Here is a 25063-nt window from a genome sequence, read left to right as displayed (position 1 = left end):
TGCCTGTGAATGGCATCTGTGGGGAGCCTCGTCTTCTCATAAAAGGGCTTGAACCGCACCACCCAGGGCCAGCGCTGCAGCAAGCAGATGCCCCCAGTTCCTGAGGCCACCGTCAGCCCGCACAGGGGAGGCTGGCCGGAACCCGTGGCCAGCACACAACTAGGAGGGCTCCCTCAGCCTCCAACTCCAACTCCAACTGTGGCCTTGTGATGCGTGACAGTTCAGGAACCCTGGCCAGCGCTGCCACCAGCAAAGACGTACCCACTGAGCTGTAAGATGCTCCAAAGGCCCTGCCCATGGCCCACCCTTCCGTCATGAGGCCTGGTGTCCCCTGCAGATCCCAACTTTGCACCCCCCCCCATCCCAGCCTTCTCTTCAGGGGTTACATGCTTGGCTCCAGGTCGTACTGGGTGCGGGGGGGGAGGGTAGACGTGGACTCCAACCCAGCCGTGCTTGCTCGCAGCCCAGTGCCCAGCCTCCAGCTTGGCCTAGTGTCTGAGTCATCATGGGATCTGCTATATGTGGACTGGGAGTCAGGATGGCTCTTGAGCCAAATCTGGCCCCAGCCTGCTTTTGTCAATCCAACTGCGTGGGAACACAGCCATGCCCACTCACTTCTGTACTGGATAGAACAGACCCAAGAGACGCAGCCAATTCCACCTGACCCAGCCGCCGCCAGAGCACCCAGCACCCTGGCCCTGCAACCACAGCTCTCCCAGGAGACTCCCATCAAGGGGCAGGGCCCTGCCTGTGAGTGCCCAAGGGGAGAGGGGTGCAGGAGAGGCACGGCGTCAAGCACCCAGACAAGTACCAGGTCACCCAGTGGCAAATGCTTGGGGGCCCAGGCTCCTGGGGCTCACAGTGGCCCCTCGTGAGCTCGCCAACACTGCTGAAGTTAGCTACAAAATCTCCCGGTCCCCAGCAGCTGTCGGAGCACCTCCCAGGGGACCCTGGCTCTCTCCTGTCCCCCTCTTCCAGGGGCAGCCTTCAGCCCCATGCTAACTCTGCCAGTCCTATACCAGCCCCGTGAGAGCAGACCCCTGAGCAAAGCCCCCTGCTCTTCCCACCTCCCCCAGGCAGTTCCCGGTGTGCCGGGATTGCTGGGCATCTTCCAGAACCGCCTGTGAGTGGGGCTACAAAACTCCGTGCCTGTGTGTTGCGAGGAAAGCCATGCAGCCTACACAGCAGTGAGGGGAAAACTGGCTTCTTCGCCGTGTGCAGCTGGACCAGGATTTGCCTCTCCATGCAGAAGGTCTTTCCGGTTTTCCGGCCTCTGCATTCTGACACTTGAAAGTCCTGTACTTGTCTCATTCGGTTCGTGCACCAGGATCTCATAGAAGCAGAAGTGGTGCCTGTGGTTTATTTTGGTCGCCCAATCCGGCCGTGGTGAGGATGGAGCCTTTAGGTCTGATGGCAGCCGTGGGTGTTTCGTGGATGATGTGCCTCTAGCTGGGCATGTTCCCTTTTCCCCCATTTTTCCAAGCGTCTTCATCCGAGGCAGGCGTCCCATCTCCCTGTGTCACTGGCACAGTCCCACGGTCCGGCTTTTAGCCCCACGGGATGCGGCTTTCCCTGACTTGGAGCGCTGGACCAGTCTTGCGCATGCGCACTGAGTCCACCTGGTTTTGATGCACAGTGCTCACCGCCCGTGGCTGAGCCGGGGATTGCTCAGCAAGCCCGCATCCATGGTCGCGCCAATCCCAGCCCATGTGGTTCCCCTCCTTGTAACGTCCTCACGTAGTTCTGGCTTTGGCATAGAGCAGGTCGCGTGGAGGAAGCTGGGAAACAGTCCTTCTCCCGAGTTTCTGGCTAGAGTCGGGTACGGCTTCTTCCTTACGGGTTTGGTGAGATTCCCCAGCTAAATCTCTAGACCGAGAAGTTTCTTGAGATTTTTACCTGGAATTTGAATTTCCTTCATACACATCTGTCTGCTGGGGCTCTCGATTTTTTTTTTTTTTTTTTTTGACAGGCAGAGTGGACAGTGAGAGAGAGAGACAGAGAGAAAGGTCTTCCTTTGCCATTGGTTCACCCTCCAATGGTCGCCGCGGCTGGCGCACCACGCTGATCCGATGGCAGAAGCCAGGAGCCAGGTGCTTTTCCTGGTCTCCCATGGGGTGCAGGGCCCAAGCACCTGGGCCATCCTCCACTGCACACCCGGGCCACAGCAGAGAGCTGGCCTGGAAGAGGGGCAACCGGGACAGAATCCGGCGCCCCGACCGGGACTAGAACCCGGTGTGCCAGCGCCGCAAGGCGGAGGATTAGCCTAGTGAGCTGTGGTGCCGGCCGGGGCTCTCGATTTTCTACGGAGTGAACTTTGCACAATTCCTCTAACTTTCCATCTTTATTGGCATAAAGCTGTTCACAGTGCTCCATCATTATATATTAAACATCTCAGAATCAGAATAATGCTACTGTTCTCGGTGCTGGTAATTTGTACCATTTCTCAGTGTTTTTCTGCCTCAGTCTGGATATTACTTTTATTGATCAAAGACCCTGGTGTGTTTTTATTGATCTTCTGTATTGATTTTTTTGTTTTCTGGTTCATTCATTTCCACTCTGATATACACATTTTCTTGCTTCTACTTACTGCAGTATATTTGTTTCTTTTTTAAAGCTAAAATAATTTCTTAAGGTACAAGCTCAGCCTGTTCATTTGAGGGCTCACGCCCTTCTAAGCAAAACGTCTGAGCGCCGTAAAGTGGCTCCCAAGGAGTGTGCGAGCACATCCTATGACACGGGATATGCCGCCTTTTTCTTCTCAATCAGTCCTGAAGACTTCATTGATTTCTTCTCCAATCCATCGGTTATCTAAGAAAGCGTTAACTTCCCAACTCGTTGCAGAATTTTTTTCCGGAAACATTTCCGATTTTTGTTTTTCATTCAATTCCATACTGCTCAGCACCCCTGCTGTAGGACTCTCGAATCCTTTGAAATGTACAGAGACGGCACCCCCTACAGGTGGGTCTGGAGTGGCACGTGCTCCAGGTGCCTGGAAGAGTGCAGGTCAGGCCAATGTGGCTGACGGTGCTGCCCGAGCCTCCTCCCCCCAGTCCAGCTCTGCCCCTCTTCCCTGAGTAGACAGGGACGGGGCTCCCGCAACATAATGGCATCTCTGTCCACTGCTATTCTTCCCTGGTGCATTCTAGGCACCCTGTACCACTTGCGGGTTTGCCTGAGTCTGTGACCAAGGGTCCCGGACGTAGGCAGGAGCAGGGCACAGGTGCAGGGGAGGAGGGTCTGTCCAGGCTCGCTCCTCCGAGCCGGCCCGCCCTCACAGGCCCACGCCAGCAGCCAGCCGGCCAGCGTAAGCCATGAGAAACCCGGCTGCGCGTGCTGTGGCGTCTAAGAACTCGCCAGCTTCCTGGACACTGCCTGCCTCGCCACAGAAAAAGCAGCAAAGGCTTCTGTGGGGACCTGGCCCCAGGCACCAGGTCTGCTTTGCCCTTCACGGGGAACTGAGCTTTCGTCTGAGCAACTCCCGCTCCAGGCTGATTACGTGGCGACACCCCAACAGCATCTAACGCACTCACCCCTAAATCATAAGAGGACCCGCTTCTCCCCTCCTAACGCCGTGAGTGTCCGGATGCCCCTGAAGTCCGCCTGGCTCGATACGAAAACGGCCATTCTCAGGCCACGGCTGGCTGGCTCCCTGATGCGCTGAACCCGCGCACCTGCTGCACAGGCCGGGTGTCCTGAGTCCTGTGCGCCTGCACCAGGAGCCCATGCGTGAGCAGCAGGGACTGAGCCGCAGCACAGGGCAGCAGGGGACAATGTGGGCCAGCACATCATGGCCACGAGCAAGGCCTGAGGTGCCATGAGGCCTCTGCACCGTGCACCTGCGCCCTGGACTCCCACTGCCCCGGCAGCCCGTGTGTGGACTGCAGCCTTGGTCACAGCAGAAGGGAGCAGACGTGGGAGACGGCACTCCAGCCCTTTGCTATGTGTGTCCCTAACTCTCTCACTTGTCAGCAGCCAGCCCTTGGCTGTGCCCGTGAGCACCGGGGAGGGGGGGCAGGGACTGTGGCCACGGGCCCTGCTCCACACCACGCCATGTGGGACAACCACTGAACGCACTGCCCAGCTCTCACACTGCACTCGCCACAGGTGTGAAGTGGGCGAGAGGACGCAGGGAGGAAACACAGAGGGCGTTCCCACTTCCCAGCAAACAAAGGCGGACACTCCAGGGCCAAGCAGTGGCCACGGAAAAAAGCCAATGACATTAAAGGCAGGAGGGCGTGACGACGGGCGGCAGGAAACAGAAGTGGCCCCAGGAGTCCCCAGGACAGCAGAACAGACCTGGAGCAGACCTAGGGCTCGCCTCAGTCCCTGGGATGTCTGGCTACTCACATCTTGGTTTGTTTGGGGGTTTCCTATGTTATAAACACCGCTTTTCTTTTTTTCTTTGACAGGCAGCGTAGACAGTGAGAGAGAGAGAGACAGAGAGAAAGGTCTTCCTTTTTCCATTGGTTTACCCTCCAATGGCCACCACGGCTGGTGAGCTGCGGCCGGCACACCGCACTGATCCGAAGCCAGGAGCCAGGTGCTTCCTCCTGGTCTCCCATGCAGGTGCAGGGCCCAAGTACTTGGGCCATCCTCCACTGCACTCCCGGGCCACAGCAGAGAGCTGGCCTGGAAGAGGGGCAAACGGGACAGAATCAGGCGCCCCGACTGGGACTAGAACCCGGTGTGCCAGCGCCGCAGGCGGAGGATTAGCCTATTGAGCCGCAGCGCCGGCCAATAAACACCGCTTTTCATGGAAGGAAGAGAGGAAGGCACCCACTGAGAATTGCTGAAACCAAAAAGGCATCTTGGGTTCATGATGGGAGAGCCAGAGGACCCAAAGTGGACAGCGCCAGGGTTGCTCTGATGGCCCAAAAATGTTCTCAGGGGCTCTCGGCTCCCAGAAAGGGAAGCCCAGGCAGGCAAGAAGCTACACAGATGCAGGATCCTGAGTCGTCCTCCCGAGGGGCCTCTTGAGCCGAGAGCGAGGCCGCAGCTCGGCCAAGCGCTAGCCCAGCCTTCCGCCTGCACGGGGAAGGGGGCTGTGTTTGGCTCTGCTAATTAACTTTCACCGTGGCAGCTTAGCAGGGATCTTATCAGTTCCCAGCTCAGCTTTCCAGCAATAACCAAGTTACACCATGCGTGAGACGGCCGGTTCCCCAGTTATTGAATTAGAACCTAGAGATATTAGCAGACGCAGTCGGCACGGCGAGCAGCTCCGGCTCCGAGAGAGTGGGGGTGCACAGGCATGTGGGAGGGATGAGCTGTCCCCAGGGAACGTCCTCAGAGACTGTGGGCTGGCAGGGACAAAGAGCCCCCTGGGACAGTGTCTGGGAGAAGCTTGTGTCGCAGCAACAGCAAGCCCGGGGACCACCTGGTGGGGCTGCTCCAGGAAGCCTCCCAGCCCCCTGGCTGTGCCGGCCCACGGTAGCTGTCCCCACCCGGCCAGCCAGCATGGGACCCCAGTCTCAGGCTCACCCACACAGCAGCAGAGAGAAGAAGCCAACCCCTCACCCCAAGAGGAAGCCCCAGAGGTTGCACGATGCACTGGGCTTCCCTTCCTCGGGCAGGAGCTTGGCGCAGCCATCTTCTGGCTGCAACGCAGGTGGGAGAGTTCACAGTCTCAGCGGCCCCCGGTCCAGCTACAAGCCAGGCGGTGGGGGCTCTAAGCAACAAGCATTCGATGCCAGGGGCTGCCAGCAGGAGGCCGCACCCGCGTGCTGCTGTGTGAGCCCAGCTGAGCCTCATGGGCCAAAGGCGCCTTCCGGGCGGAAACCAGACACGCAACATCATTTTCCAGGAGCATCACTTAGCTGATGGCCCATCCCTCGCCACTGCCCACGTGGGCCACCAGGAGACCACCTACAGCGGTGGGCAGAGGCCACACCTAAGGCTGAACAGGATGGGGTCGGCTGACGGGGAGTGGGGGTGGGGTCACAGAGTGGGTTCCAGCTTTCGCTCTCACATCCATCTTCCCACCTGCTCCCCTCTGAAAAGCAACAGTGCCTCTGGCAGTTCTGCAGGGCCTCCCTTCAGAGGAATGCTGGGGGGAGGAAGGGGGGACTCTTCCCTGCTCCTCTCTGTCTCCGCCTTCTCTATCCCCTCCCCCTTCTCCCTCCATCTCTCCCTCCCCTGACACCACCCCTTCCCGGCCTTGCCCTTCTGCTTCCCAACCCTTCCCCGGCTTCTGCACTGTCCAGTCTATACTAAGCCTCGTGCTCGTCCTGGGGGTGGCCCCAGTTTCCACGTCCTGCCCAGAACCGCTGTGCACCCACAGCCAGGGCATCTTGACCAGTGGAAGATGATCAGGTGCCTCACCACTGGACACTTTGGGTGGACCCACAGGTCTTCAGAACCAAACCCAAAGCCCTTCCCGAGGCACTGGAGTGAGCGGCGGAAAAGGCGGCCCCTGGGCCAATGGGCCAAGGCCGGCAGCTCCCCACAGAGTGCGGTCTCCTTAGCAGGGGCTTCAGTCATCCAAGCTACACTGGGCAGTTTGGAGACCCAGAGCCAAAGGCATAGGGGGGCAGGGGTTTCCATGGAAACCTGGGGACTGGTTCCCTGGTTCCCAACCTCTGTCCTCTGGGCTACCACTGGCTGCCCTGGAGACCTCCTCCCCGAATCCAGAAGTTACATCCTGCAGGGATGGCACCTCCTTCAGAAGCTGCTGGAGAACTCCCACAGCAGGGGGCACGGGCGCCGCTGGGACTGGCCTTCCTTTGTGCCCAGGAGCAGTCTGCAGACACTGAAGTCCCTGTCTCCTCTTCCAAGCTGGACCTCAACATCAATACGGCAAGATCTGCATGGGATCCATCTCAGGGAGCCCACGAAGCTGGGCATGTGAGCTTCGCAGAGAGGAAACAACACTGTGTCTGTGGCAAGGCAGATGGCTTAATGCATGTGGACGCAGGACAGGTGGGGTTGAAAAGGTCTGCAGGGGGACAGGTGAGGGAGGGCCCCGAAAATCACAGTGACGTACGTAAGAAGGTAGCTAGCAAGGAGGAACTGAGGTTCACCTGCCCCTCCTTGCAGTCCTGTCTGCACTGCCCAGATTGTACCCCCTCCACCTTCTCGTGCAACAGAAAATCTATCTCCATGATTTAGAACTTTAGGCTTAGAACTGTTGCTGGTCACAAATAACCACCATGGCTGCTTGCAGCAGCCCTGGGGTGACCGTTAGCTCATTATAAAGTCATCACAGAAGACTGGACACAGCTGAAGAGAGCATCAGTGAACTGGAAGATCACCTAGAGGAAATCACTCCAGATCAAGGAGAGGAAATAGTAAGAGACAGGCTGCAACAGTCAAGAATGCCCAAGAGACTTCCATCAGACTCCCAGGGGAGAGAACGCAGCACCCACACAGCCACATGGAACAGCCTCCCAGCTGGTGCCAGCACTTCCTGTGCAAGCACACCCAGGCCTGCTCAGACCCTCCCTCAGCACCCGAGGAGCTGAGCCTCCCGGGTCCCCAGTGGATGGAGGAGACAGGAAAGGAGGACACAGGTGAGAGCAGAGCGGCTCCACCTGTCTCTTCCCACCCCGTCTGCAGCCTCACTGAATGCACTGGCCCTGAGATGGAGATCAGCTCCTGATTCATCCTGGGACAGAGCCCCTGGACCACACTGGACTCCATGCCCTTTCTGCTCAGCACAAAGGTGCACAAACAGTAGGGGCCAATCAACCCTGCAGGATGAGTGTGCGAGAGCTGAGGCTCAGCGGTTTCACCATCAGGTCCCCAGGACGTAGAGGCTGAGACGAAGGGAGTGACTCTGATCTCAGAACTGTCCAACCCCAGAGCCTGTGCTCACGTGGCCACGCAGCATGCAGGTACCTCCCACAGTGACCAGCACCTCCAGACCTGGCTACAGGAGAAGGCCCCAGCCTGTGGCTCCATGACATGGCTGTACCTGGAGGAGTCCAGCTCCACTGACCTGGCCACTGTCAGCTTTGTCGGCCACGCCCAGCACTTTCCAAACCTCTTTGTGTACAAAGCAAATTCCATGCTGTCGCTTTGGGAAAAGAGACCTCATTCACTTCAAAGGCTGCGTCCACCTCCACGCAGATGGAGGGGAAATGCTCACAGAAAAGTGGATCCACTTTGCCCGGTGCCTTCTGCTGGCAGCCCCGGCCGGTTCCAAGTCCACCTTTCCCAGAGGCAGCCTCCTGGCTCCCTGCTCTGTGCTGCCCCTGGTGGTAGCTTTGGAAAATGGCGGGGGATAGGCAGAGTCCCAGACAGCACAGGAAGGCTGTACAGAATCACTTCAATCAATGTTTTTCTAAGCATCAGAAACAAACTGCACACAGCAGTCGGCTCACAGTTAGAGAGTGGGCAGGTTGGGTCCTGGCCACAGGGCTGCCTGCAGCAGCTGCTTTCCTGGAAAGGCCTTCTGCCCAACAGAACCAGGGGGAAACTTGCAAAAATACAGGTTCCCAGGCCACACTGAGCCAGATACGATGAGGGTGGGGCCCAGGAACCTGCATTATTTAACACGCACCGCAGGCACTTCCGCCGGGCACTGGAAAGCCCCGTGGTCCGAGGCAGGCTGCTCAGCACCTCTCAGCCTGAGTTTCCCAGAGCTGACAAAACAGAGCCAATGATACCAGTGGAGAAAGGGCAGGGCTGGCTGTGCATAGGAGGTGAGTGCGCTTATTCCTGATACTGAACTCAGCTGCGTTGACTTCAAGGGTTTGCTGGGGGCTGGGGGAGGGGGAGCCAGTGCCTTTACCTGCACCAAGTCCTCACACAGTCAAGCACCCCTACACCAGCCCCAGCCCTGCACACGCTACACACGCTTCCCACTCGACTCCACCACGCCCCTCTCGTCCCACGGCTGCCACACCCATCAATCATGAGAAGATTCGGATTTGGGGGCCTGCAGAGCTGCCCTGGGAATGGAGTCCAAAGAGGGCTCCCGCTTCCCCGGGAACAATAAGCAAAGTCCTGCGTTGGCAAAATGGCCCAAAATGAGTCACTTCATCGTGGAAAATGAACGCATCTGATCACAAGGGTGATTCGCCTCGGCGGGGAAAAGCAGCCTGCCTGAATCTGCAAGCAGGCTTCTGGTAGAAGCAGCTCCCGGCTACTCCAGATGCAGAGAGCTCACTCCACCCGCGTCGCGGGAAAAATGCCCCCACTGGCCAGGGCCGGCGGGGGACATCCAGCAGCAGGCTGGGGGGACGAGCACCAGCCCCTTCCTTAGGCCAAGAAAACCCAGACTTGCCCACCGCGGCCCTCTGCCTACTCTATCATGAGTGTGGGGAGAGGGGGTCTCCACTGAACTCAGGATGGGGGTCTGGTTTTTTCCCTTCCAGTTCACAGCCTAAAAATACTCGATGACTCCCGAATCCAATCAAACACGTTAGCATGCACCTGGCTGGTGCAAGAACCCTGCCTCAGGCTCCCTGTGGAACCCCAGGAAGCGGCCACAGCAGAGATGCCCCTGCAGTGCTGTCCCCTCCCCGGACCCCATGAGAGCCTCATCCCTGTCCTGGGTTCCTTGCTGTGCCCAGGAGAAGACCGAATGGTCCCATTACGGGGACACAAAGCAGAAACTGGAATATCAGAAGCGAGGCACAAAGAGCCACTGAGGACAAAGGGGAGTCAGGGGGGGCCCCATCCCCCATCAAAGCTCCAGGGAGGCAGCTGCAGAAGAGGTGCTGAGAGAGGCCAGCGCTGTGGCATAAGGTGTAAAGACACTGCCTGCAGTGCCGGCATCCCATATGGACACTGGTTCAAGTCCTGACTGCTCCACTTCTGATCCAGTTCTCTGCTATGGCCTGGGAAGGCAGCAGAAGATAGCCCAAGTCCTTGGGCCCCTGCACCCACATGGGAGACCCAGAAGAAGCTCCTGGCTCCTGGCTTTGGATCAGCTCAGCTCTGGCCATTGTACTCATCTGGGGAGTGAACCAGTGGATGGAAGACTCACTCTCTCTCTCTCTCTCTCCCTCTCCCTCTCTCCCTCTCTCTGCCTTTCAAATAAGTCAATAAATCTTTAAAAAGAGGCACTGAAAAAAAAGACGTGGATCTGCAGGTACAGGGTGACGCGGCCGCAGATGCGGGAAGCCTCCTGAGTTGCGGCCCCAGCCGGGAGGCAGGCTCCCCAGTTGCCCACGGGAGGGCAGCAGCACTGTGCGGCAGGGGCGTGCAGCATGTTGGGGAGGGCACAGGGACATCTCCAGCGCTTCCACAGCAGTGTGGCAGGAAGGGCTCCCGGGAGAAGCAGGGGACAGCCACTGTCACCATCTTCCTGCTCACGGCCCTGGGGCCTGGCCCGGGCACTCTCTGTCCAGGGTGACGGCCCTGAAGCACCCTCCACCCGTCTGCTTTCTTCTTGCTCCATCCCTCCCGTCTGTGCCTCCCGCAGAGTCCTGTGGCTCTGAGCTGCGAACACACGGTGTCGTTGGCAGGCATGCCCGGCCACGCTGGGAGGCCTTAAGGGCTCATGCTCACATGTGGCCATTAACACTGCCCCCCGCCCCGCCCCTCTGCACTGGTATGTCTTTCTCCTCCTCTCCCCGCTCAGCTCCAAGAAACACACAGACTGCCCCACCACCCCCCTGCAGCACTGCAGGACTGGCCAGCTTGCCACCACACGTGGCTCATTCAGTCCATACAAGTGCACGGGACCCAGCTGCTTCCAGGAGAAAGCGGACCACCCTCAGGAAGTCGCCACCCTCCCCCCCCACAATCTGGAGCACCCCCATGGGAGCAAGGTGAACACCGCCTTATCGAGAAACCTACCCCTCCTGTGAGTCCCGTCCATGCCATCTGTGAAGGCCCCACTCCACACCCACCCCCTCCTCTGCTGGTGGGCTGGGAGTCCTAGGCTGGGGCTCTAGTCCGGGAGCCTCTGCCCCATGCCAGGCCCAGCCAGAGGCTGGGAGGAGCCCATTCCTCCAGCTAACATCTCAAAGACACATCCCTGCCCCTCCCAGCCCAGCCCTAGAAGGATGGAGCACAGGGGCTTCTGGCTGTAGGCAGATTACACAGCCCAGACCCCCAGGGGGCCCAGCAGCTCTGGGAGGCACCCCCAAGGAGACCCCTTGGAGCTCTCTGCACCTAGCACAGCCCTCACAGGAAAGCAGCACCCTGGTTGTGGCTCAAGGCCACTGAGGCCTGTGGGGCAGCAGACCATGGCCCAGGGCAGTGGCCTGGGAGACCCGCAGGGAGGAGCCAAAGCACATGGTTTCTTAAGGCCACGGACATGGGGACGCACACACAGACACAGAGGGGAGGAAGCACGTACCTGACGCTGTGCGAGACTTCTCCTTCGCACCTGCAACGAGAAAGACACACGCTTAGATGCCATTACCCTTGATCCAGGAGACTCGTGCAAGGACCATGTGGTCCCCCACTACCCCCACCCCTCAGCCTCAGCCAACCTGCCTGGCCTGCCCCTCTCCTCACCCAGGCTGCAGAGACAGAAAGCAGGCACAGCACCCCTGTGTGCATGGCAGATAAACTCCAGGAGCCCCAGTAGCTGCCTGCACCGCAAACCCCACAGTCCAGTGCCTTTCCCATCGCACTGAGCCCGGCCGTGCACGGCGGCGTCATCTCAGCAGCACAAGTTTCTTTTTGCCTCTTCACAGTGTCACGGATACAAGATGGGCTCTTCCGGCAGACCCCAGCGACCCCGCGACAGCGTTTTCTTTCTCTCTTAACCCAGCCAGAGCTTCGACCTTATCACTTAAAGGAAGCACTTCGTGGCTTCCCCTTGGCACATTCCAATCGCCAGCATCGCTCCTCCTACGTGCTGGGGCCCTGGCGAGTACTGCGAGGGCTACCTTGACCCAAGTACCGTGACACCCCAGCAGGCCACCTGATAACTAAGACGGTGGCCGAGTGGCTCACGGGACACGCTGGACCAAGGAGGACCCGCAGCCCGATGGCCTGAGATGCCATCACGTGACTCAGAAGAATACACAAGTTAAGCCTTACGGACCATTTTATTTTTCTAGAATTTTCCATGTAACTCTTTTGGCCTGCAGTGAGCACAGGTAAATGAAGCCACAGAAAGTGCAACAGGACAGGGCAGCAATGTTTTCTCATTAGTGCAACGAGGGGACAGCGACCATCAGTCTCCGGGGAGCATGGTGAGGAACGAGGCAGGTGCCTGGGACAGAGCACTCTCTTTCCACCTGCCTGGAGGTGGGATTGGTGAATGGGATCCTGCCCTGGTCACCAGGCTGCTGGGCAGCTGCTTGGAGGCAGAGCCGCGGGTACGCAGAGGGAAGGGGCGCTCGATAGCAGCTGGTGCAGTCCCTTGAACTGGAGGCCTGGCACTGAGCAGGCTCCAGGAAGTCATGGGAAGCCATGACTAAGCTGGCTCGAACCTCACACACTGACAGACACACACAGCAGAGCATCTGTGCACCAAGGACGGCACAGACGGGGGACGTCCTTGACCCCCATGGCACATCACGTCTGGTTCTAGGACACAAGGAGCAGCAGTGTGTGGAGAGCAGGCAGAAGGGCTGTGCGTCACCCGGGGGCACACGCCGCCTCTGCATGTGTGTGCTAGTGCATGTGGCTGCACGAGCGTGTGTGCACATGCGTGAGCGTGCGTGCCTGTGTGTGCCACGGGCAAGTGAGCACAGGGAGAGGCAGGAGGTGGGCAGCGGCATCCTGTCCGGTGCCCACAGATGAAGGTGAGAACCAGGACCGGGGTGTTTTCCAAACTGGTGTGAACAGCTGCAAGGTCGCAGAAGCAGCGCCTGCACCTGTTAACCCGCCACCTGCAGGAGCATCCCCTCTGAGTCAGCTTTTTTTTTTTTTTTTTTTTTTTTTTTTTTTTTGTCACTACAAAGAAATCCCCGAGACCAGCCGCTTGTGAAGGAGAGAGAGGGTCCCCAAGCTCACAGCTTTGGAGGCTGAAAGCCCAAGAGGCGAAAGCAGGCTCTGGCGAAAGCTGGGGGCATGTGGTGGAGCAGGTGTGCAGCCAGGACCCCACGGCCAGCCAGGAAGCGCAGGCGGACCCTGCAGGAACTGCCTCCCCCCGGGCTCCACCTGTACAGGGTCCACCATCTCTCATGGGCACCACCCTGGGGACCAAGCCTTCAACACACGAGCCTTTGGGGGCCATGTCGCATTCAAACCAAAGCGGGTCCCTAGCAGGTGCCTTCCAAGAGTAGAGCAACGCACGCACTCGGGCCCACAGGCTGTGTTTGGGCAGATGTGGAGATGGGAACTGCGGGGTGCGGGCAGGGAGGGGACTTGGGAGAGGAGAGGAGGAAGAGAAGGTGGTTAATTATGGGTCTGGCAAGCCACCCACCACCGTGGTGAATCCCCACTGTAGGCAAACGGAGCTCAGCCCACCAAGGAAACCCAGGCAGAGCCGCCCCCTCCAGCCCTCGCATCCAGGGCTGTCGAGCCGGATGCTAGCCCAAGGCTGCTCCTGGGGGAGTAAGTCTCCTCACTTCATCTGTCTCATGGTGGCTTGGCACAGAGAGGTGAATGCTGGCAGGTGGGCATCAGGCCAGCACACGGGGCGAGGGGCTGGGCCCGCCGGTGCTCCTGCCCAGTGAGAAGCCGAGCCCTCCCCCAGGCGGCCTTCAGAAGCCAATGTGCTGCTGGCTCGTGTTCCCACTCTGCAGGGGACCCCGCAGCCCGACTCCACCCATCTTTGTCTGGCAGCACTTGAGCTTCTGGGAAACAGAAATCTCCATGTCCCAGGGTCCCTGGTAGCAAGGGTCTGGCTGGAGGCCTCAGCTCCCTGGACAGACGCCTGCCCCCTTGGAGGAGGAGGTTGTGGGCAGCAAGGATGAGACAGTGAGGGCCCCTGGCTGCCAGGGGACAAGGTGTCACTTCTCCCACAGGGGCACATCCTGAGGGCCAGGCTGGAGCCTCAGAGGAGGAGGGGTTTCCGTGGCAACAGCTCAGAGTTGGTCCAGGCTGGGTTGTTTCTAGGTAGCTCCCAGCTTGGTCCCTTGTGGTCCTGGAGGCTGGGTGCTGTTACTCAGGGACACATCCCCATTGGCTCACACTGCCTAGAGTGGATTCTGTCATTTGCAATCAAGTGCAATGCCTGATGTGAATTCCGGGTCTGAAACCAGTTCTATTGCTTCTCCTGGACAATGCAACACAGAAAAGTGAAAGAGAAACAGCAAAAATCATGTGCAGGGGTCTCAAGGCAGCCTGGCAATAGGGAGCCATGGCAGGATCTTGAGCAGAGGAGCGGAGTGAGGTGAGAAGAACGGTGTTCCAGAAGGGGAGCAAGAATGAGACACGGGGTCATGAACAGCACCTGCTGAGAGCATGGGAGGGGCCTGGTGTGTCCCGAGCACCTTGCCTGGACCACCCTCTCCTCACGTGGCGAGGCTGCCCAATGGGCCCTGGTACACAGATGAGGAGGGGGCCTGCCCGGGGTCAGGGGCTGGTGCACAGCGGCACTGGAAGCCCACACCCAGGCCATCAGCCGGTGCCAACACAGGGTGCTGTGCTTCTCCCCAGTTGTGTGCCTCCAGACAGGGCCCGCAACCTCTGGGCCTCAGCTCTCCTCCCACCCTGGGCCCCGCGGTGCGAGGGCATCTGTGTGCTGTGCAGGCAGAGCCTGCCCGGCGGGGCTCCGGCACCTCACCACTCCCAGGGCAGGGCAACCTCAAAGCCAGCTATAATCAGAGGGTCCAGAATTTGGAGTTTGGGGGTTTTGCTTGGGTTTGTCTGCCCTAAGAAGAGGTGGGGGACTCATCTGGGACAAAATCAGGAGGGCTTTAGGCTCCACCTTCCATTTCCGTTGTGGACCACTCACTTAGAAACCAAACCACACGCTCTCTAGGGCCAGCCCCACGGTGGGGAATGTGCCACGTGCCGTGCCACGCTACACACATGGGAGAGAAGGGCAGCCCCCTAGTCCTGGCACTGCCTCCCTCCCGGGGGCACAGCTGAGCCCACGACCCTCACCCACCCCCCTCCAGTGGCTGGCATGGGAACAGCAGAAATGCACTGCTCGGTTTTGAGGCTGGAAGTCCAAGGTCAGGAGCCCACATCCAGAGAGCCGTTTTCCCATTCACAGACAGTGAGTGCCTTCTAATTCTAAGTACAACCACAGAGCTCCTCGGGGTCTCTCATACAACGGTGCTAATCTCACCCTTGATGGCTCCGCCCTCAGGAGACCGCCCCCTCCTCCATCACAGCCTTGGGGGTGAGGCTTCAACATGACTTTGGGTGGGGAGGGGCACCAGCATTCAGGCACAGGGCTTCCCATGAAGGGGCAAAGGCAGGCAGGAACCAAACTGTGCCACACAGGGAGGCCCCGCTGAGCGCCAGACACACCTTCCCGGCCCAAAGGACTCTGGGTCAGGCAGCCCCAGCCAACACCCTGCAGCCTCCAGCAGGACCCTCAGCCAGAACCACCTTGGTTCCAGCCCCTTCCTCTCTGATGCTCCAGACCCTGGGAGAGCCACCTCCCTTGACTCCACCCCCACCATTCCATGACCCCTGGGAGCCTCTAGTCCAGCCCATTTTGTGCAATCAATTGGAAAACCACATCTTCTCTCACCCACATGCACAGCAACAGAGAAAACATTTTCAATGCTCACCCTTGAAGCAAGCTCAAGAGCAGTTTCAGGGCCTGGAGTGGAGCCCCCCAGAAGGCACCACCCTGGTGGGGCTGCGGTGAGACCCCCAAGCACTAGGAAACAAGAGGAGATGATGCCAAACCAAAGCACTGGCACAAACCTGCTGGGAGATCCACGGCACCTGCAAAGCATGCAGCAAAGCACTAGAGAGGAAGACCACCTTCCAGCACGACACGGAGCCGCCACAAACGCCAGGGCAGAGCGGAGGCCGAAACGAATCAACTGACAATGGATAAAAAACGCACAACCTCCAATGGAGTATCACTCACCCCCCAGAAGGAACGGACAGGTGCTTCAAAACCTTGTGCTGCGAGCAAAAGCCAGACACACAGGGTCACCTACTGCACGATTCCACTGACAGCAGAAGGTCCCAAGCAAGGATCCCCATACTGACAGAGAACAGACCAGTGGGTGTCAGGGGCTGGCAGGTGCTGGGGGCTCACTGGTGGCCAGGTGGCCAGACACAGGCTCCTGCTGTCCTGGTGGTCAAAGCCAGTCACCGAGTGAATAAAAAAAGAGGCAACTGCAGATGCCGGGCAGCGCTAGGAAGCAAAGCCAGGAGGTGTGGTCCAGAGACAGAGGAGGGGGCTCCTGGTGATGAGCCTCCACGTGTTCAGCTGCCATAACACAGAACCACAGACGTGACAGCTTACAAGTGACAGAAACGTGTTTCCTGTGGTTCTGGAGGTTGCGAGCGCCAATCAGGGCACCAGCCTGGCTGGTCCTGATGAGGACCCCCCCTCCAGTGGCACCTGCTCTGCCTCTCACTGCAGGCTCACATGATACAGAGCAGAGAGGGGAAAGCCCCCTGGGGATTTCACACGTGCACAAATCTCCCCTAACTTCAGCTAATCCTAACAGCCCCCCTGACGCCACTTTTCTTAACAGTCTCATATCATGGGACACCAGCGTTCGGCTTCCCTGAGGTTCTGAGCTGAGCCCTGACAGGTGAGGCACTCCCAGGCCAAGGGCAGAGCAAGCCCTCCTTGAAACAAGACAGTTACAGAAGAACCAGTGCAGGTGACAAAGGCCGCTGTGTGGGGACAGAGTTTCTGAGCTTTGTGGTCCAGAGCAGACTGCCAACCTCGCCAGCCGCAAGGGCAACACTGTGCAAGACACAATGACATACTTTCTGGCATCTGTTAGCCTGGCAAAAACAAAAGGTCGAATCATTGTAAGTGTCGGCGAAGACGTGGAGAAGCAAGGACTCATTGCTTACAGGGCTGGGATAAAACTAAAATCTTGAACAGTTGAAAAAAAAAAAACCCTCTTTTAACAAAATAATCTCACTCCTAGAAACATACTTAGTGGAAACTTAAGCTCAACTGCACCAGGAAGTATGCACTGGAATGCGCATGGCAGCTTGGAAGGGTCTGAAACACAAACAGCCCAATGTCTGTCATACATTTACCACAGGATTATGGATACATTATGGACTATGGATGCATTAACCACAGGAGAATGGCTACAATACACAGCAAGAGAATGGATACATTAGGTGGAGCAGGAGAATGGACACATTAGCCATATCAGAGGAATAAATACATTAACTACAGCAAGAGAATTTAACCACAGCAAGAGAACTGACACACTAACCGCAGTTGGATTATGGACCCATTAACCACAGCAGGAGAAGTTAACCACAGCAGGAGTGGATATATTACCCATAGCAAGAAAATGAATACTCTGCCACATCAGAAGAATGGATATTTTAATCACAGCAGGAGAAGAGATACATTAATCATAGCAGCAGAAATGACACGGTAGCCATAGCAGGAAAAAATATACATATAAATATTTATTTGTTCATTTACTTGAAAAGCAGAGTTACAGAAAGAGGAGAGATAGAAAAATAGAGAGGGATCTTCCATCTGCTGGTTCACTCCCTAAATGGCTGCAATGGTCAGGGATGGGCCAGGCTGAAGGCAGGAGCTAGGATCTTCATCTGAGTCTCCCTTGTGGCTGCAGGGGACTGAATACTTGGACCATCTTCCCCTGCTTTCCCAGATGTATTAGCAGGATACTGGATCAGAAGTGGAGCAGCTAGGACTTGAACAAGTGCCCAAATGAGATGCCAGGGTTGTAGGCAGTGAGTTAACCCGCTAGGCTAACACACTGGCCCTGGAGAGCAGACATACCCATCTCAGTAGGAGATGGATACATTAACCATAGCAGAAGAATGGATATATTAATCACAGCAGCAGAATGGGCATGTCAACCATAGGAACACCATGAGGACAGCTGAATGGATAAGGGAAGTTCTAGGAGGTAAGAGACAGTAAAATATCATTTAAAACATATAATTTTAAAAACGGGATTTTTAGCTTCTGCTTATGATGTAGAAAGATAAATACTGCACTGTGAAAAGAACACCCACCCAGATGATAGCTAATTCACAACCTTTCTTCAACTCCCCAGAGAACTGGCGGCAAGCAACCAGGGAAACCCAATTCTGACAACACAGGATGTGAGTGTTGGCTGACCAAAAATACTTGAAAAACCTGTGGCTCAAACTTCCCACAATTGCTGACATTCACCAAACTTCAAACCCAAGAAGCTGGAAAATTCCAAGCAGGCTCAATACACAACAAAAACATCAAAAACTCTGGAAACTGTTGGGAGACAAAGAAAAGAATAAAGTTTTAAAGGCAGTCGGAGTAAAAAGACACAGCAAGCAGAGAAACAAAGATAGGAGTTGCGGCAGAGTTCCCCTAAAAAACTATGCAACCCAAAAGACAATGGAATGGCATCTATGCAGAGCAGGGGCTGCAGGAGGACTGGAGTCTGGATGTTCCTGTTTGCTGAACACCCCTGGCGCACAGAGCACTCATCACGTAAGGTAATGGCTACAACAACAGCCTAATGACTTCCACAAACAGGGAACACATTACCTGAGGGAGACAGCCCATCCTGTGGATTGTAGAACAATGCAAACATAAAGGCCAGCAGGACTCTCACATGGGGAAAGTGAGGCTTGGGGACAAAAGGGGTTGTCTGAGGGCATGGGAGAGCCAGATGCTATTTCTATCCCAATTGCTGTTAAGCACCTATGCCCCAGCAGGAGACCCCTTCTCAGAGGAGCGGGTATTGGCAGGACTCCGATGGGATGTCACCTGTCTGGTCCACCTTTCTGGGGGATGTTTGTATTAGTCCCTTCCCACAGAAGCACTGCACCTGGGCAGCACCTGTCCCCCGGTGACTCTATGACTCCTTTCTGGCTTAGGAACCCCCGTACCATGGGGTCAGCAGTGCAGTGCTGTTAGCACTAATGGGGGGAGGAGAGGCAGTGTGCTGCTCTGTTCTCTCCACCCCCGTGGCATTGGGGAGTAACCCCAGCTTCTCTGGAAGGTTCTGAGCCGCATGAACCAGGCAGCAGGCAACCACCGCAGGTATGGAGAGCAAGGTCCCAGCAGGGCTCTTTCTGGAAGGTCACTGGAGCTTGTTTTGAGAGTCCCTGTGCTTTCTCAATTCTGTCCTTTGGTGGCACTTCAAGAACTGGCTACTTCTTTTAAACGTTTACCATCCAGAGTTCCAGCGTCCCTCCCTTCCTCCTTGGAAGGCAGGAAAAGAACTCTCCCAGAGGAATCACTGCCCTGAGCTCTGGCCAGGAACTTTCAGACACGCGCTCTCGCCTAAGCTTGCCACTGACCCTGATGGGGAGGGGGGCCATGAGGAAGGTGGGCTTCATAGAACTTCAATGCCGGGCCCAAACCCCACATCATGTAAATCTGGCAAATAGCAGGTGCTCCTATCAAGAGCCGTGCTTCGAAGCAAAAAGTCCCCATCATGGCAGAGTGAGCCACAGCACAGGAAGACACAGGCCCATCAAGATAGCAGGTGTGCTGCATTGCAGACCTGGATTAAGCCTTGCCTGAAGCCAGATCTTGCAAAGGAACTCTCAGTTCCATGGACAAGGACATGAATCTACCCTCCTCACCTCTGTCTCATTGTTGCTTCAGCCTGTTTAACCCAGCAACAGGGTTCTTGCAGGCTGACATGTGGAGGTTGGGGTGTACTTCCTGTCTGGACTCGGAGTCTAGCTGAAGACGCACAGCCCACAGTCCAGCAGGTTCCCTGTGCTCGGAAGCCTCTGACTTCCCGCCCCTCTCGGGCTTGCCCTTCCTATTCCAACACGGCTCCCAGTGTTCCCACATTCCCGCCTCAGGGCCTTTGCCCTCACTGCTCCCATGGTGGTTTTCCACCTCCCTCCCTGTTGCCCCTCCAGATCTGATGTGACATCATCGCTCAAGGAATCTGCCCCCGACACCTCGTTCCCACTGCCTGAAGGGACACCCTGGTCCCATCCTTGCAGGTCTTCAGCCACGCCCCAAAGCATCAGCGCTCAGAGAGCCGGGCCCAGCCCCGTGCCTGCCTCTGGGTGGGAGTTCTATAAATATGCCGAAGCTTGTTTGTGAGACAGCTCTTTTCATAGACCACGAATTGTGACCAAGGAAGAACAGTGACAGGATCCATATAAATGCGATCATCACCAGAGACGAAAAGTCTGACTAAAATGGTGTTTACGTCTGCTTAAAATACCCCGCACCTGGAGAGAAGTCATTTGGGGCTTGGAAAAGCTGGAAATTTGGGCTCTTTTGCATCTTAACAACTTGCCTACTCCGCAGTTACTTTTAAACAAAAAGCGCCGGCTGCAACTGGCAGCTCCTGGCTCTCGGAGCTGGCCCAGCATTTCCACGCGCACATCTATCTCCCAAGGACGGGGCAGGGCTGACCCAGGTGAGCGCCCGAGGAGCGTCCCAGCAGCCGGGGGCTGGCCCGGCCACCCTGGACATGGCTGAATGGCGCTTCCCAACCCCCACCCTAGAGAGCAGGGCACCCACAGAGGGGCTGGACTCTCGGGGGGACACGAGCTCCATCAGGGAGCGAGGTTTGGCTGGAATGGAGTCTACGAAATCCGAACTCCAAAGGAGGCCTCCAACAGCCCAGGGAGTAGAACCAAACTCCCAGCAGGCACCGATCAGGGACAGCACACTCAGATGCTGCGGAAGTCTCCTGTCTCAGGGGCTTGGACTTGCTCCTCTGGAGGTCTAAGCACACAGGTGGGTTTGGTGGGCAAATGGATACACAAACAAGTTCCTTTGCCCACTCATCCATTCATGAACCATCCACCCATTCACTCATCTGTCCATCCCCCAGCCACTCACCCACTCACCCACCTTCCAGCCCTGTCATCATCACCCACTCAGCCACCCTTCACCCACCACCCACAGACCCAGCCTCCACCTACCCCTTCACTCATCCACCCATCACCCATGCATTCATCCGCCCACCCATCTACCCATCCACTTGTGGACTGCCTTCCGGCCAGGTTCAGACATGCAGACAGCACGGCGGATCCAGGGTGAACCAGGGGGACCATGAAGGCGGCTTGGATGGATTTGCTTTGCTTGTTTTCAGTGTGCTTTCTGCATGACTTTAACATGAAGCACAGGGCAGACAGGAATCTCTGAATTATTCTTATTTCTGAACTTGCTCACTGCCCGTCTCTGACACTTGAACGTGGCTTCTGCAAAAGAGCGACTGGGTCTGGAGTGATGGCTGGCACATGGCAGGAGCCCAGTAGACAGCTACCCACTCAGTCTCCCACTCTGGGCTGCCTATATCCATTCTTGCTGCTGCGACAACATCCCATTGGGCAGGTGGCCTGTCCATCACAGAAAACTTGCTTCTCACAGTTCTGGAAGGTGGGAGGTGCAGGGTCAGATTCTGTGGATACTGAGGGAGGGGCAGGGCCTCGCACTAATCCCACAGGTGTCAGCTCCACCCCGACTTCTCCAAGGTCGCAGCTCCTGAGGCCATGACCTTGCGGGTCCGGATTTCAACTTGGGAGTTTAAGGAGAGCGCCTGACCGCCTGTGTCTGCCACCGCAGCGCCCTCTTTGCTCTTGGCCTGCGCCTCCTCCTTCCAGCTTCTGGACCGCCCGAGCCAGGACTCGCCTCTGCTGCTCCCTCCTCCCGTGCTGCGTCGTGGGTTCCTCTGGCTGTGCCCACCCAGCTCCTGCTCCAGGCCCAGTCTCAGGAACATTCTCTTTATGAATGCTTTTCATCTTGGCACCAACAAAACCAAGTAACCAAGATGCATGATTATTACCCTCATTTTTAAAAATTTTATTCACAGAGAGACACGGAAGCTTGAGAGAGAGACAGGCACAGACAAATAGAAAGAGAGATCTTCCACCCACTGTTGCGCTCCCCAAATGCGCACAACAGCTGGGGCTGGGCCAAGCCGAAGCCAGGAAGCCTGGAAGTCAAACCAGTCTTGTTAGGTGTGGAATAGCTCAGGCTCTGCCCTTTCGTCACCCTAGAAAGTAGAGACGGAAAAAGGAGACGGAGAGCGGCCTCAACTGAGACAGGCTGCTGCACTGGAAGCAAAGAGCTTGGTGGCAGTCTGTCCTTGGGAAGAGACTGCGCTGCCCGCACGTTTAGAACTCAGGTTTTTATCCGGTTAAGGAGGGAATCTGAAACTGTCGGGGGAGGAGGGTATAAGGCGGCTGGTGGAGCAGTGGGGAGCTCTTTGAAGCCTCAGGGAACTTTCCTCTTATCTGTTTCTTAGCTGCCCTGTGCAGCCTTTCTGCTTGGCCATTTGAATTGCAAGGAGTTGGGTAGGGTTTGGTTAGGCACCAGGGAGGAAATGGGGTTGGGGGGAGAGGTAGGAGGGGAGGAGGGGAAAGGTGCGATGTGCCCTTTAAGTCCCCAGTGTGGGCGGAAGGGACCCGAGTACTTGAGCTGTCCCTGCTGCCTCTCAGGGTGCATCAGCAGGAAGCTGGGACTGGAAGCAGAGCCGGGATTTACACACAGGCACTGACACGGGATGTGGGCATCCTAAGTGACAGCCTCATTTCTGTAGCAAATGCCTACCACTACCCTCACTGAACCCACAGGGAAACCAGGGCCCAGGAATGTTAAGTGACTGCCCACAGTTGCACAGTTCCTAAGTGACAAGGCCATGCTTGCACCGCAAAGTCCGGCTCTAAAGAGCATAAGTCCCTGGGGCTGGCGCTGTGGTGCAGCAGTTAACCTGAAGCCTGAAGTGCCAGCATCCCATATGGGCGCCGGTTCGAGACCCGGCTGCTCCACTTCCGATCCAGCTGTCTGCTGTGGCCTGGGAAAGCAGTAGAAGATGGCCCAAGTCCTTGGGCCCCTGCACCCACGTGGTAGACCCAGAAGAAGCTCCTGGCTTCAGATCAGTGCAGCTCCGGCAGTTGTGGCCAATTGGGAAGTGAACCAGTAGATGGAAGACCTCTCTCTCTCTCTCCCTGCCTCTCCTCTCTGTGTAACTCTGACTTTCAAATAAATGTTTAAAAAAACAAAGAGCATCAGGCCCTAGACTCAGGCTCAGTCTTCCAAGCCAGACAACCTCTTTCTGCTGCCAGGCAAGGAGGAAGCGGATACGGGGCCAGTGGCACTGGTTGGGGAATGCGACAAGAGGCATTTCAGCCCCCGGAGCCAGCCATGCCTGCAGGTTGTCAACTGGCCATTTTCCTGGGCTCCAAATTCCTTCACTGGAAGTTAATTGGGCCTCCCAGACCTTTTGGTTGGTTTCCCCGGAGATGAAGTTTAGTTACTACCACTGCCTTCAAGGCTGCAACCCAAACCTCGCACCTCCCAGTCAGGAGGGGCTTAGACCCTTCCAGCTGTGAGCCCACCACCACGCCCAAAGGCCAGCCCCGGCCCCTGGGTTCTGATCCTCACTCCTGTCTGAGCCCCTTCAGAGCCACACCCATGACACTGCTTCCCAAGTCCCCTCTGTCCAAGACTCCCCAGGCACAGAAAGCCACGCCCCTTGGTGACCAGTCTGTGCCCAGGAAAGCATGGACATGCGCAGTCTGCCGCTGCCCCACCACATGCACTCCCTGGGCTGCGTAGGCCCCACACTCTCCGAGTCCCTGCCCTAAGGCAGCCTGGGGTGCAACATAGCATCGCTGCCCCGGAGATGGTGGAGATGAGGGAGGTCCAGAGAGCGACAAATGCGTGGAAGCAGGGGTGGGGACCGCCCTAAAGGAGGCGGTGTCTGTGGGGCCCGAGGGAGCAGAAAAATAAACAACCCCACCCCAGGCAAGGCCTCTCTAGGGGCCAACACTAAGTAGGACCAGGTGCCGTGCCGTGCAGGGCTCTAGGTGGGTGACCTGGGGCCATCCCTCCCCGCACCCTTCCGCTGAGTCCCACGGGTAAGGCCGGGAGAGCCCAGCCTGTGTCTCTCACTGCAAGACAACTGCACACTCTCCAGCTCTTGGTTAAATTTCTTCTACTTTCTATGAAATTCCTGACCGCTGAGGTCATTTGGTCCAATCCTCCCTGAGCACTGGAACATCCGTCTTTCTTAAAAAAAAAAAAAAAAAAAAAGAGTTATTTATTTATTTGAAAGAGCCACGGAGAGAGAGGCAGAGGCAGACAAAGACAGATTCTCTGCTGGTTCACTTCCCAGATGGCTGCAACAGCTAGGGCTGGGTGAGGCTTAAGCCAAGAACCAGGAGTCCCCCCACATGGGCGCAGGGGCCCAAGCACTCGGGCCATCATCTGCTGCTCTTTCCCAGGAGCATTAGCAAGGAGCTGCATTGGATGTGGAGCAGCCGGGACACAAACTGGTAAACTGGTGCTCACATGGGATGCAGGCACTGCAGGCAGCGGCTTTACCTCCTGCACCACAGCGCCGGCCCCGGGACATCCTCAACTCAGAGACTTCACAAAATCAACAGGGAAGTTACAGAAAATAAAAACCCCAAGCAGCTCAGGACGTGTGCTTCTGTTGCAGCTTGCGGGGTCTACCAATGGGGCAGTTCATCCCAAGAGGCCAGCCTGGCTGAGACCCCAGCAGCCTGGGGGCAGCACAGAACAGGCTCTGCCTCACCTGACTCCCACCCTGTGCCCTCACGCACTCTTCTACCTGTTGGCAGGTACAGGTGAGGCAGCGACAAGCTCTGCCCAGGGAGAGGCACCCACCTCGCAGTCCCCAAGGGCCCCCCTAAAGGAGTGGCAGCTGCAAGGTTCCTGAGCGCTGAGCCTGGGGGGTGCAGGCATCAGAGCTGACCGCCCCCTCCTTGCCGGCTTGCAGGCTGCCTGCAGGTGATAATGGCAAGCACACATCTGTTCTCGCCAAAAGGCAGCCAGAGCCACACACCGCTCACGGCTATGAACCACACAGGCCCTAAGGAGAGCAGTACTCCCGCGGGTCCATGTGCCCCAGCACAAGCCGCTCTGGGGACGACCCGCCGTACTCCCATCCTAAGGACTGAAGCAGAGTCAGGCCAGGCCATGCACGGACTCACCATCTGTGATACCCATCCGTTTCCACGGGCACACCAGGGGCTCTGCAGGCAGACTCAGGCCCTGTAAACAAACCCCAGCGGCCTCAAAGCCCAAAACCTTCACAGTGTAATTACTCCACTGCCCTTATCCCATTAGTAACTTGCACTTTAATAATACTCTGCACTATCAGTCAAACCTGCCGACAGAAAGGAACCAGGG

At 57.1% G+C, this 25063-nt stretch overlaps 1 protein-coding gene across 2 annotated transcripts in view; it reads right to left on the bottom strand.

The window, feature by feature from the left end:
• The window catches only part of IQSEC1 (IQ motif and Sec7 domain ArfGEF 1), a 296844-nt gene that overhangs the window by 193274 nt on the left and 78507 nt on the right, over nucleotides 1-25063 (bottom strand). Inside the window, exon 2 of one of the 2 annotated variants that reach the window (XM_051852615.2) lies at nucleotides 11249-11278. The exons of the other annotated variant lie outside the window; for it this stretch is intronic. Within the exon in view, the coding sequence (XP_051708575.1) occupies nucleotides 11249-11278 (30 nt within the window). The remainder of the gene's footprint in view (nucleotides 1-11248; nucleotides 11279-25063) is intronic. 2 annotated transcript variants of the gene reach the window in all.

The sequence above is a fragment of the Oryctolagus cuniculus genome, chromosome 10 (genome assembly GCF_964237555.1).
Source record: "Oryctolagus cuniculus chromosome 10, mOryCun1.1, whole genome shotgun sequence".
NCBI lineage: Eukaryota > Metazoa > Chordata > Mammalia > Lagomorpha > Leporidae > Oryctolagus > Oryctolagus cuniculus.
Note: the sequence above shows the minus strand (reverse complement) of the source record. Positions and strands in the feature narration are given on the sequence as shown.